This window comes from Salvelinus fontinalis, unplaced genomic scaffold (assembly GCF_029448725.1).
Source record: "Salvelinus fontinalis isolate EN_2023a unplaced genomic scaffold, ASM2944872v1 scaffold_0144, whole genome shotgun sequence".
NCBI classification, from domain to species: Eukaryota; Metazoa; Chordata; class Actinopteri; order Salmoniformes; family Salmonidae; genus Salvelinus; species Salvelinus fontinalis.
In genome coordinates, this window is record NW_026600353.1 from 142673 (window position 1) to 155874 (window position 13202).

The following is a 13202-nucleotide window of genomic DNA, read 5'->3' on the forward strand; positions in this document are numbered from 1 at the left end:
GTAGTTCTGTCTGAACGTTCTGAGAGCTCCTCCTTCTCCCAGTGTAGTTCTGTCTAAACGTTCTGAGAGCTCCTCCTTCTCCCAGTGTAGTTCTGTCTGAACGTTCTGAGAGCTCCTTCTCCCAGTGTAGTTCTGTCTAAACGTTCTGAGAGCTCCTCCTTCTCCCAGTGTAGTTCTGTCTGAACGTTCTGAGAGCTCCTCCTTCTCCCAGTGTAGTTCTGTCTGAACGTTCTGAGAGCTCCTCCTTCTCCCAGTGTAGTTCTGTCTGAACGTTCTGAGAGCTCCTCCTTCTCCCAGTGTAGTTCTGTCTGAACGTTCTGAGAGCTCCTCCTTCTCCCAGTGTAGTTCTGTCTAAACGTTCTGAGAGCTCCTCCTTCTCCCAGTGTAGTTCTGTCTGAACGTTCTGAGAGCTCCTCCTTCTCCCAGTGTAGTTCTGTCTGAACGTTCTGAGAGCTCCTCCTTCTCCCAGTGTAGTTCTGTCTGAACGTTCTGAGAGCTCCTCCTTCTCCCAGTGTAGTTCTGTCTAAACGTTCTGAGAGCTCCTCCTTCTCCCAGTGTAGTTCTGTCTAAACGTTCTGAGAGCTCCTCCTTCTCCCAGTGTAGTTCTGTCTGAACGTTCTGAGAGCTCCTCCTTCTCCCAGTGTAGTTCTGTCTAAACGTTCTGAGAGCTCCTCCTTCTCCCAGTGTAGTTCTGTCTGAACGTTCTGAGAGCTCCTCCTTCTCCCAGTGTAGTTCTGTCTAAACGTTCTGAGAGCTCCTCCTTCTCCCATAGCTGAATAAAGGCATTAACATGGTAGCTGTTCTAAAACATGGCCGAACTCTCTCTCTCTCTCTGTGTTATATGCCTCAGGGTGGTGGTAGTTGATGTCATCTCTAACAGGTATCTAGTCTTCACATAGAATGAGGTGGTTCTTTTACAACAACGGTGTGATTCACATAGGGAAATGTACAAGTATAAAATGCATTAATAAATATTAGGTGTGGTACCAAGATTTAACTGTGACTGAACTGAGGAGTCAAAACAATAAAAGGTCACGCACACTCCATGTAACTCAATGATTTGAATGAACCAATGTTTCTGTACACAGTGTCTTAAGTCATCTTAAAGCAGATAAAAGTACATGAGGCTATTTTATTCAATTTCTGACCACACCTCAATTAAAAAAAAAAAAAACATTTTCTATTGGGGAAAACAATAAAAAGTTAGTATTTCATCTATTAAAACTGAATTCAGAATCTGTAGAGCTGGATTCAGGCAGAGATGAGGGAAAAGAGGTCAATGGAACTCAGGACGCTGTGACGTCGTCATTGGCTCACATTCAACACATCTGATCTAACCAAGTGGATATATTCGTCAAATCAGTTATATGATTTATGTAATATAATAGGCCCACAGAGTGGTTACTGAAGTCCGGTTTCGATATATTTGTCTGTTTCCTCTGCATAACATTTTTGAAGTTGTCCCTTTTCCTGTTTTAAGAAGATGTAACTGCTAAAATGCTAACTCCTGTTCTCATGAGCTTGTAGCATACACAAATCGTTGATGGCAGTCAAAGTCCTTTTGTTACTATAATGCAGTTGATTTGGTGATGATGACATGAACATGTGTTGGGGGTTGACATCCATACAAGCATTATACTCTGATTTCTACCTCAACATATAGTGAGGTGACCATGAGGAGATTCGGGATCTTTCCCCCATGGCATTTCTATAGTTTTGGTCGAGTTCCATTGACCTCTTTACCGCATATATATAACAGATAGGTGTCATAATTGCCTAGTGCTAGAGGAGTCCGGCAGCGGAACTTTTCTGAGTTTATGGAGGGTTCTGTAACTGATCCCGGGGGAGGGAGATGGATCTGGAACTTTGTGCTGTTCAGAGTTTAATCGAGGGTTCTGTTACTTTGGGCTGTTCAGATTTATTTGAGGGTTCTGGAACTGCTGCTGGGGAGGCAGATCTGTACACACTTCACCTGCTGCGTGTGATTTCTGGTGCACTTTCAATGTTCCTGTTCTAGCAAAGCTCTTTCCACACTCTCCACAGATGTATGGCTTCTCTCCTGTGTGTGTTCGCATGTGATCCTTCAAGTGTTGTGAATGAGCAAATTTCTTCTCACACTGATCGCAGATATGAGGTTTCTCTCCAGTGTGCATTCGCATGTGTGCTTTGAATTGTTGTGAATGAGCGAATCTCTTCTCACACTGATCACAGACAAACGGCTTCTCTCCAGTGTGTGTTCTCATGTGTGATTTCAGGTGTTGTGGTTGAGTGAATTTCCTCTCACACTGAGCACAGCTAAATGGCTTCTCTCCTGTGTGCGTTCGCAGGTGTTCTTTCAGGTGTTGCGAATGACCAAATTTCTTCCCACATTGATCACAGCCATAAGGTTTCTCTCCAGTGTGCATTCTCTGGTGAACTTTCAACCTTCCTGATTCACGGAAGCTCTTCCCACACTGGTCACAACAGTACGGTTTCTCTCCTGTATGAGTCAGCTTATGTTTAATCAGGGTTCCTGACAGAGCGAAACTTTTCCCACATAGATCACAGCTATAAGGCTTCTCTCCTGTGTGTGTCCGCCGATGGTTAGCCAGGGTATGTGATTCAAAGAAACTCTTCCCACAATCCGCACAGCTATAAGGCTTCTCTCCTGCATGTAGTTTTCGCTTGTGCTTTGACAGGGATCCCGGATTGACAAAGCTCTGCCCACACTGATCACAGACATACGGTTTCTCACCTGTGTGCGAACGACGGTGGCTGGCCAGTAGTCCTAACTGAGAAAAGCTCTTCCCACACTTCTCACAGCTGTAGGGTTTCTCTCCAGTGTGTATTCGCTGGTGTCGGTTCAGATTGAAGGCTACGTTAAAAGTCTTCCCACATACATCACAGCTATGAGGTTTCTCTCCAGTGTGTGTTCTCAGATGAGTTGCCAGGCTTCCTGACTGAGTGAATGTCTTCCCACACTGATTACAGCTGTAAGGATTCTGTCCAGTGTGTGTTCGCTGAGTCACTTCCAACTGTCGAGGCTTCCCAGCTTCATGGCAGTCTGCAGCGTCCCCATCACCATCAGACTGGCTGGGACTCGAGGACACGCTGCTCGATGCACTGGAGCTCATGGTTACATGTCTAGCATCCTCCTGTACACCTCGGATGTCCTCTTTCAGTTGGAGTAACCAAGACTTTGAATCCTCATTTTCCCAGATTTCCTCCATGATTTGACGCCGCAGCGTGCGTTCACTGTTTTCTTTACCTTTGAACCTATCCTTGGAGCCTATTCCACAACGAACGCACAGGTAACATAAGTTGTCCTTGGTTAGAGTGTATAAACTCTGTTCCAGTCCATCCAACAGCTTGTCCCTCTTTCGACTCATGTTGTCCTGCTCATGTGGCAACAACGGCAATGCAGTCAATGGAAAGAGAGCAGGACGTCCATACACTTTAGATGACCTGTAATAGAAGACAGCAGGAAGTAAATTAACTGTAGAAGACAGCAGGAAGCCCATACACTTTAGATGACCTGTAATATAAGACAGCAGGAAGTAAATTAACTGTAGAAGACAGCAGGATGTCCATACACTTTAGATGAACTGTAGTAGAAGACAGCAGGAAGCCCATACACTTTAGATGACCTGTAGTAGAAGACAGCAGGAAGTCCATACACTTTAGATGACCTGTAGTAGAAGACAGCAGGAAGTCCATACACTTTAGATGACCTGTAGTAGAATACAGCAGGAAGTCCATACACTTTAGATGACCTGTAGAAGAAGGCAGCAGGAAGTCCATACACTTTTGATGACCTGTAGTAGAAGAAATATAGTGTCAAAATATATACATCCAATACTTTGATGCTTACTGATCACACGTTACCGATTGAATATTTCCACAGCATTTCAACTTTTGATGTGAAACCAACATGCTGTTGTAATATCAATGGATGCTTTTTATGTAGATTGTATGTTTATATAACATTTATATTTAGAGGCTATTGATTTCAACACTTTACACTGTAGCCCGTAAACGGGTTGAAAATGGCAGATTAGGTCACTGATAAGGGAATACATTGGAACGCAGTGGCTGTACAGTAACATTCTATACATGATGTCAGAGCTCAGCGCTGTATGAGGTTCAACTGATAGACGCTATAAAACGTGAGCACCACACACACACAACAAGATCTTACCCCCATCCCTCCTGCTAATTTTTTTAAATGTTACCTTTATAAACTAGGCAAGTCAGTTAAGAACAAATTCTTATTTTCAATGACGGCCTAGGAACTGCCTTGGGAGAAAAGACAGATTTTTACCTTGTCAGCTCGGGGATTCGATCTTGCAACCTTCCGGTTACTAGTCCAACGCTCTAACCACTAGGCTACCTGCGCATTGTGTCGTCTGAGTAAGGGGAATGCTGTAGATTAAGAGGACTCGATGTGTTCTGAGACGTGAAGGATTAGAATAAATACCGTTCTGATGTCATTTATATAAGCATCTTGGAGATGCAGGGTGAAGATGGAGATGCAGGGCTGGGTTCCAAACCAAAAAAAACTACAAGTGCTTGCTTCAGTTCCTCAATGGCAAAGCTAGGAAAGCTTTAAAAAAAAAACACCTTGAAGATGATGGCCTTTCGTTGAGTCAAAGTGCAATGAGATGACTTAGTAACTGAGCACACATTGAAGAGGTGTGTGGCCACTTGGAGACACCAGTTAGTCCTCCTACTGAAACCCTTGTCATTTTTGGGGTCTTAGTTGCACCTACCCTAGCCCTTGATCCTGACTCTCAGTTGCATTACACATAAGAGTAATTGGATGAAGGCATCTTCTGTACAGGGGAGTTTTGTTAATAGCCCCGATGCTTGGTCTGAACATTAACACACAACACTTGCGGTAAGGTTTTGGAAGCATAAGGACCTTATCTTTCATTTTAGCGAGAAATAATAAAATAAAAAATAAAAAGGTTAAATTGAAGCACACCTTTATAGGGTTTGTGTTCCCACACGGCCATATCGCCACAGCATGTGTTTACAGAAAACATACGGAAGACAGCGTGGACTACATGCGCTAATTAGCTATATGCATCTCCGAACACCTGTGTGTAAACGGGAAGACGGAAGCCACAAACGTAACCGGTTTAAACAGTAAGTGTGTATTTCGCATTTGTGAAATTATTTTGATGTGATATGAAAGTGGAGAGATTTATGTTTCTAGAACCGTTCGGCAATTGAGCATCGATTCACATTTATATGTAGTATTAGGCTCTTTTTGGCTCCCAGAGCCAATTCACCCTTTAAAAACAGAAGATGTAAGGTTCCTGGACTATTGAGTAACGTTAGACTCCTTTAGTCTAATATTGAGCAACACCTACCCCAAATTGACCATGAATATTCTAATTATGTTACTGAATGTATCCAGTATTTTAGGGTGTTTTAGGCAGTATTTTAGGTTGTTATAAAGAGAGGACCATAGATGTTATTTATATAATACCATCTACTGTATTCTGTGTAGCCATGTTCTAATATCTAAAAAGTTGTCTGGAGGGAACCATTTTAAGGGTACGCATCTCATTTCGTGACGTAATTCATCAAATCGTCTCTAGAACATTATTATCATACGTGTATAATACAACATTTAAAAAACGTTAACTTTACTTGATTAAGACACAAATAAACCTTCCACTATTCAATAAAGACGCGTCCAGCAAAGTCACATAAGTTTACCACACATATTCATTGAGTTGGCGCTGCCTATTTAACTTACAGCTAGCTGGTTAGCTAACGATAGCATGCTAACTCACCAGAGGTAGAAGGCCAAGTCCAACGTTTCCACGGGATGACCATTACTTTCGTTGAGATTGGATTGTCGTTGCTCTGAGGTCAGTTTATCGATGTACTTTATAGATCGAGAGTATAAAGTATGCCCAGCACAGAATATTTGGTGAAGAATCGCTAGAGTAGGCCGGAAGCGACGTGACTTCCGCTTTCCTATGGCCACTTCTTCGATTATGTAATGGCGGTCGCAAACCAACGTTAAAGGTGCATGCCGCCACCTACTGTGCTGGAGTGTGTGATAAATCACGGTTTACAACATTTCTAAATCCTCCTACCTAACTCAGTATTTCTGAGAAAATAAAAAAGAGCCTACTAACTTCTAATAGACCCTCCCACATCCCCAAAATCTCTTCCAACCTCATCCAACCTCAATGACCCTATATTTCAATCTGTCCCTCTCTTAAACACACTTACAACAATATAACAACACATACTCCATTGTTTCATCGACCGTACACTCGAGACACAAACCATTCACATGCTTGCAAAACAGATGTAATGACGAGTTCAATGTACAATGTCCAAAGCGCAATCGAGCAAACACCACCTCTTCCTTTTCATCTTGGTCCACAACCTTTCTTTGGAGGGCATATGAATGCCGGCCCTTGGGCTCAGAGTCCCATCTCTTCTGTCACACATCTATCAAAATGTCTCTGATCTTACATTTGGTCTCACCTCTACCCAGTGGAACATTAATATCAATTATACCTCATTTCAAAACTCTTTTGGCTAACTGGTCTAGAATCTCATTTCCTTCCACACCCAAATGTGTTGGGACCCAGCAGAATCTCACTAATACACCCATTCTCTTAATTCTCCATAATAACATGAATACCACCAATAGTGGGTCACTCCTATTAGATTTACCAAATTCTAAACTATTCAATTCAGACAGAAAATATGAGCATAGTATAATAAAAACTTTACGCCGTATATCCAAAAGGCATCTCACCTGCCTCCACTAGTAAGGCACATACAGATGTTGATTTTCTGGTAAAATCAACTGATCCTGACCTGGGGCTGTATATCCACAGCCTGTTAAGGCCTGAACACGTCTCAAATCGACATCCAAAGAAGAGTCAACAGTATCTCTTTTCTTATACACATTAACATAAGCATTTAAAATCTCACACCTGTGTTGCTAATAAAATAAAATAAAATTGTATTAATATAATAAACATGGTTAGCAGATGTTATTGCGAGTGTAGCAAAATGCTTGTGCTTCTAGTTCTTACAGTGCAGCGATATCTAACAAGTAATATCTAACAATTCCACAACAAATACCTAATACAAACAAATCTAAGTAAGGAATAAAAATATATAAATATATGGATGAGCAATGTCAGAGCGGTATAGGCAAGATGCAATAGATAGTATAGAATACAATATATACAACCGGGTAGTTGTCCTTGATGATTTTTTTTACCTTCCTGTGACATTGGGTGCTGTAGGTGTCCTGGAGGGCAGGTAGTTTGCCCACGGGGATGCGTTGTGCAGTCCGCACCACCCTCTGGAGAGCCCTGCGGTTGTGGGCGGTGCAGTTACCGTACCAGGCGGTGATACAGCCCGACAAGGTGCTCTCAATTGTGCATCTGTAAATGTTTGTGAGGGTTTTAGGTGACAAGACACAGTTCTTCAGCCTCCTGAGGTTGAAGAGGCGCTGAGCCCTCACCTCCTCCCTGTAGGCTGTCTCGCCGTTGTTGGTAATCAAGCCTACCACTGTAGTGTCGTCTGCAAACTTGATGATTGAGTTGGAGGCGTGCATGACCACGCAGTCATGGGTGAACAGGGAGTACAGGAGGGGGCTGAGCACGCACCCTTGTGGGGCCCCAGTGTTGAGGATCAGCGAAGTGGAGATGTTGTTTTCTACCTTCACCACCTGGGGGGCGGCCCGCCAGGAAGTCCAGTACCCCATCGTACAGGGCGGGGTTGAGACCCAGGTCCTCAAGCTTAATGATGAGGGTACTATGGTGTTGAATGCTCAGCTATAGTCAATGAACAGCATTCTTACATAGGTATTCCTCTTGTCCTGATGGGATAGGGCAGTGTGCAGTGTGGTGCCAATTGCATCGTCTGTTGACCTATAGGGGCGGTAAGCAAATTGAAGTGGGTCTAGGGTGACAGGTAAGGTGGAGGTGATATGATATGATGCTTGACTAGTCTCTCAAAGCACTTCATGATGACAGAAGTGAGTGCTGCGGGGCGATAGTCATTTAGTTCAGTTACCTTTGCATTCTTGGGTACAGGAACAATGGTGGCCATCTTGAAGCATGTGGAGACAGCTGACTGGGATAGGGAGAAATTGTATATGTCCGTAAACACACCAGCCAGCTGGTCTGCGCATGCTCTGAGGACACGGCTAGGGATTCTGTCTGGGTCGGCAGCCTTGCGAAGGTTAACACTTTTAAATGTATTACTCACGTTTGCCACGGAGAAGGAGAGCCCACAGTCCTTGGTAGCGGGTCACATTGGTGGCATTTTATTATCCTCGAAGCGGGCAAAGAAGGTGTTTAGTTTGTCTGGAAGCAAGACGTCGTTGTCCGCGACGTGGCCGTGACGTGGCTAGCAGCTTCATTAAATAGTACCCGAAAAACACCAGTCTCAACGTCAACAGTGAAGAGGCGACTCCGGGATGCTGTCCTTCTAGGCAGAGTTCCTCTGTCCAGTGTCTGTGATATTTTGCCCATCTTAATATTACATTTTTATTGGCCAGTCTGAGATATGGCTTTTGCTTTGCATCTCTGCCTAGAAGGCCAGCCAAAAACAAGGACATTTCTAAGTGAACCCAAACTTTTGAACGGTAGTGTACATCAACCAAACTCGCTAAAGACAAACTGTCCAAACAGACTTTAAGCAATGATCACCAAACTTCCTCCCAGTCTGCTTTATGAAATCACCATCTTCTGAATGGTAACACTATCTGGAATATTGACATCAAAGTCAACATCACAAAATTAGGAAATGATCGCTTCCAACGGCATATTCATCCATTATATCACAATCACACATAGATGGCAATAGAGTTCAAATCAAATTGTATCGGTCACATACACGTGTTTAGCAGATGTTATTGTGGGGGTGTAGCGAAATGCTTGTTAATTAGAAGCCAGTTGTGAGGTCCAGGCAGGATGTAACCCCTGTAACAACATCAACTCTTGCACCACATCCATCGTTATGACACACTAATGCTCCTGTATCCATCATATCTTCCACAATAGTACCATTTAATCAAAACAAATCCAATTGTATTTGTCGCCAGCGACGATTACAACAGGTGTAGACCTTTACAGTGAAATGCTTACTTAAAAGCTCTTAACCAACAATGCAGTTTTAAGAAAAACTACGTGTTAAGTAAAAAAAATTGAAAATAAAAGTAACAAATAATTCAAGAGCATTAGCATCTGTATGTGTGCTTTCCCATAAACTACTAGGTGCATTAAAGTCACCAGACCATATCTCCCTAGAGACCAATCCTCCTGATATTTACATTTACATTTAAGTCATTTAGCAGACGCTCTTATCCAGAGCGACTTACAAATTGGAAAGTTCATACATATTCATCCTGGTCCCCCCGTGGGAATTGAACCCTGGTCCCCCCGTGGGAATTGAACCCACAACCCTGGCGTTGCAAGCGCCATGCTCTACCAACTGAGCCACACGGGACCAAAACGTTTATTCTTTCAGTGAAATACGGAACCGTTACTTATTTTATCTAACGGGTGGCATCCATAAGTCTAAATATTCCTGTTACATTGCACAACCTTCAATGTTATGTCATAATTACGAGCAACGAGCCAGGCGGCCCAAACTGTTGAATGACTCTGCGTGCAATGAACGCAAGAGAAGTGACACAATTTCACCTGGTTAATATTGCCTGCTAACCTGGATTTCTTTTAGCTAAATATGCAGGTTTAAAAATATATACTTCTGTGTATTGATTTTAAGAAAAGCATTGATGTTTATGGTTAGGTACAGTCGTGCAACGATTGTGCTTTTATCGCAAATGGGCTTTTGTTAAATCATGCCCCGTTTGGCGAAGTTGGCTGTCTTTGTTAGGAAGAAATAGTCTTCACACAGTTCGCAACGAGACAGGCAGCCCAAACTGCTGCATATACCCTGACTCTGTTGCAAGAGAAGTGACACAATTACCCTAGTTAAAATAAATTAATGTTAGCAGGCAATATTAACTAAATATGCAGGTTAAAAAATATATACTTGTGTATTGATTTTAAGAAAGGCATGGATGTTTATGGTTAGGTACACTGTTACGTCCGTCGTTAGAATGAGACCAAGGTGCAGCGTGGTAGTCGTACATCTTTCGTTTATTAAAAATTACACAAAAAATATATATATATAAACGAACGTAACGTTCTGCAGGGCTAACAGCAACTGTGCAAAAACAAGATCCCACAACTGAAGGTGGGGAAAAAGGGCTGCCTAAGTATGATCCCCAATCAGAGACAATGATAGACAGCTGCCTCTGATTGGGAACCATACCCGGCCAACAAAGAAATATACAAACTAGAATGCCCACCCAAATCACACCCTGACTTAACCAAATAGAGAAATAAAAAGGCTCTCTAAGGTCAAGGCGTGACATACATGTTGGAGCAACGACAGTGCTTTTTCTCGAATGCGCACCGCATCGATTATATGCAACGCAGGACACGCTAGATAAACTAGTAATGTCATCAATCATGTGTAGTTAACTAGTGATTATGATTGATTGATTGATTGTTTTTTATAAGATAAGTTTAATGCTAGCTAGCAACTTACCCTGGCTTCTTACTGCATTCGCGTAACAGGCAGGCTCCTTGTGGAGTGCAATGCAAGGCAGGTGGTTAGAGCGTTGGACTAGTTAACCGTAAGGTTGCAAGATTAAATCCCTGAGCAAGGTAAAAATATGTCGTTCTGCCCCTGAACAAGGCAGTTAACCCACCGTTCCTAGGCCGTCATTGAAAATAAGAATGTGTTCTTAACTATCTTGCCTAGTTTAATAAAGGGGTAAAAAAAAAAATGCAGATTTCCGATTGTTATGAAAACTTAAAATTGGCCCTAATTAATCGGTCATTCCGATTAATCGGTCGACCTCTAGTCAAAACTATTAAATTGAAGTTTTTCAATTAAATTTGAATATTTGTAGATCCTTTTTAAGTTAAGACCTTCAGTCAACTTCTGCAATAAGTTAGAGGAGATAAAGCAGATTGTGTTCTTAATTTCAGCTGTCACATTGAGCCAGTCAAGTGTTTGTTTGTAAATAGCACAACGGGAGATGAAGGGAGCTGGTGAGTCCATAGCGTTCTATATCTATCGGCGTCTCTGGTGTGCGGTGCACATGAGGTGATGAAGTTACAGTTGAAGTTGGAAGTTTACATACATCTTAGCCAAATACATTTAAACTCAGTTTTTCACAATTCCTGACATTTAATCCGAGCAAAAATTCCCTGCCTTAGGTCAGTTAGGATCACCACTTTATTTTAAGAATGTGAAAAGTCAGAATAATAGTAGAGAGAATGATTTATTTCAGATGTTATTTCTTTCATCACATTCCCAGTGGGAAAGACATTTACATACACTCAATTAGTATTTGGTAGCATTGCCTTTAAATTGTTTAACTTGGGTCAAACATTTCAGGTAGCCTTCCACAAGCTTCCCACAATAAGTTCGGTGAATTTTGGCCCATTCCTCCTGACAGAGCTGGTGTAACCGGGTCAGGTTTTGTAGGCCTCCTTGCTCGCACATGCTTTTCCAGTTCTGCCCACACATGTTCTATAGCAGGGGTGTCAAACTCATTCCACGGAGGGCCTAGTGTCTGCAGGTTTTTGGTTTTTCCTTTCAATAAAGCCCTAGACAACCAGGTGTGGGGAGTTCCTAACTAATTAGTGATGTTAATTCATCAATCAAGTACAAGGGAGGAGCGAAAACCCGCAGACACTCGGCCCCTGTGGAATGAGTTTGACACCTGTGTTCTATAGGATTGAGGTCAGGGCTTTGTGATGGCCACCCCAATTCATTAACTTTGTTGTCCTGAAGCCATTTTGCCACAACTTTGGAAGTATGCTTAGGGTCATTGTCCATTTGGAAGATCCATTTGCGACAAAGCTTTAACTTCTTCAGGCTGCAGGGTGAATATTGAAAAAACTGGAAAATATGTGCACATTTTCAAACGGCCTCTTAAGAAATTTTTGATTTTACAATATGCATATATTTACTACTATTGGATAGATAACAGTCTATAGTTTCTAAAAACGTTTGAATTATTTCTCTAAGTGGAACAGAACTATTTTTACAGCCATTTTCCCAGCTGAATTGAGATTTCCAAAATGCGATGTGTCTCTTTAAGACCTTGTCTATACAAGGTCATGACACTTAGGACCGTAGAAACACGTCATACGCCTTCATCTGGGTGTAATGCGGAAGTGAGAGTTGAAAGGAGTCGAATATCTCTTCCATGGACTGAATACCACATCTTCTTGTGAGACCTGCGCAGTTTAATTTTTTTTCCGGGCGCGAGGCAGAATCTGGACTCGGCTCCTGGAATCCGCTCGTTAAAGGTGAATATGACCTCTGCCTACGATATTATTTGATACATGTCACAAAATCATCCTAAAGTATGTTTTTTCAATATACTGTAATTATATTATTGCAATTTATTCTGGACTTTAGATGTCATGCGACGGAATAATTTTTTGAAGAAAGACAGATTAGCGCCGCACGGCCGTTGTGCTTGCTAACCAAAGAGGGAAATATTTCGTTCTGGAACCCAACTAAAGACTTTACTGGACAATGGACCCCGTTACAACATTCTGATGGAAGATCAACAAAGATAAGGACCCAATTTGGGATGCTTTTTCATATATCTGTCGAACTGTGCTATGCTAGCGCTTGACTAGAATCAATGCTGCCGTATGCTAGCTAATGTTGTAAGCTAATATAACGATATATTGTGTTTTCGCTGTAAAACACTTCAAAAATCGGAAATATTGGCTCTATTCACACGATATTTGTCTTTCATTAGCTATCCACCATATGTTTTTCTGAAATGTTTTATGAGGTGTAATTAGTAGTTGACGTTGGTGTCTGTATTTTCTCTGGCTACTCCCGTCTGATTTCAGACTGTAGCTATGCTGTAGCAATGATGGGAGCAGTAATGTAAAACTGATTTATAGCTAAAATATGCACATTTAATGAACAAAACATAGATTTATTGTGTAACATGTTATAGGACTGTCATTGGGTTTTTTTACAACCCATGTCGTCAACGATCTGTAGCGATGTTTGGTTGAAAATGCATAACATGGCACGGCTACGTCACCTACGGCTACATCCACCCACACTCATCATCATCATCATCATCATCATCTCAGCCAACCTGATAACAAATA

General features: G+C 42.1%; 1 protein-coding gene across 1 annotated transcript; it reads right to left on the reverse strand.

The window, feature by feature from the left end:
- Positions 1-1112: 1112 nt before the first annotated feature.
- LOC129843490 (zinc finger protein OZF-like) lies at positions 1113-5971 on the reverse strand. The gene is made up of 3 exons (XM_055912232.1): positions 5784-5971; positions 3615-3794; positions 1113-3444 (listed from the first exon to the last, which is right to left on the reverse strand). Exon 3 carries the CDS (start codon positions 3366-3368, stop codon positions 1899-1901), a length of 1470 nt encoding a protein of 489 aa, XP_055768207.1. The 5' UTR covers positions 3369-3444; positions 3615-3794; positions 5784-5971; the 3' UTR covers positions 1113-1898.
- Positions 5972-13202: the final 7231 nt, after the last annotated feature.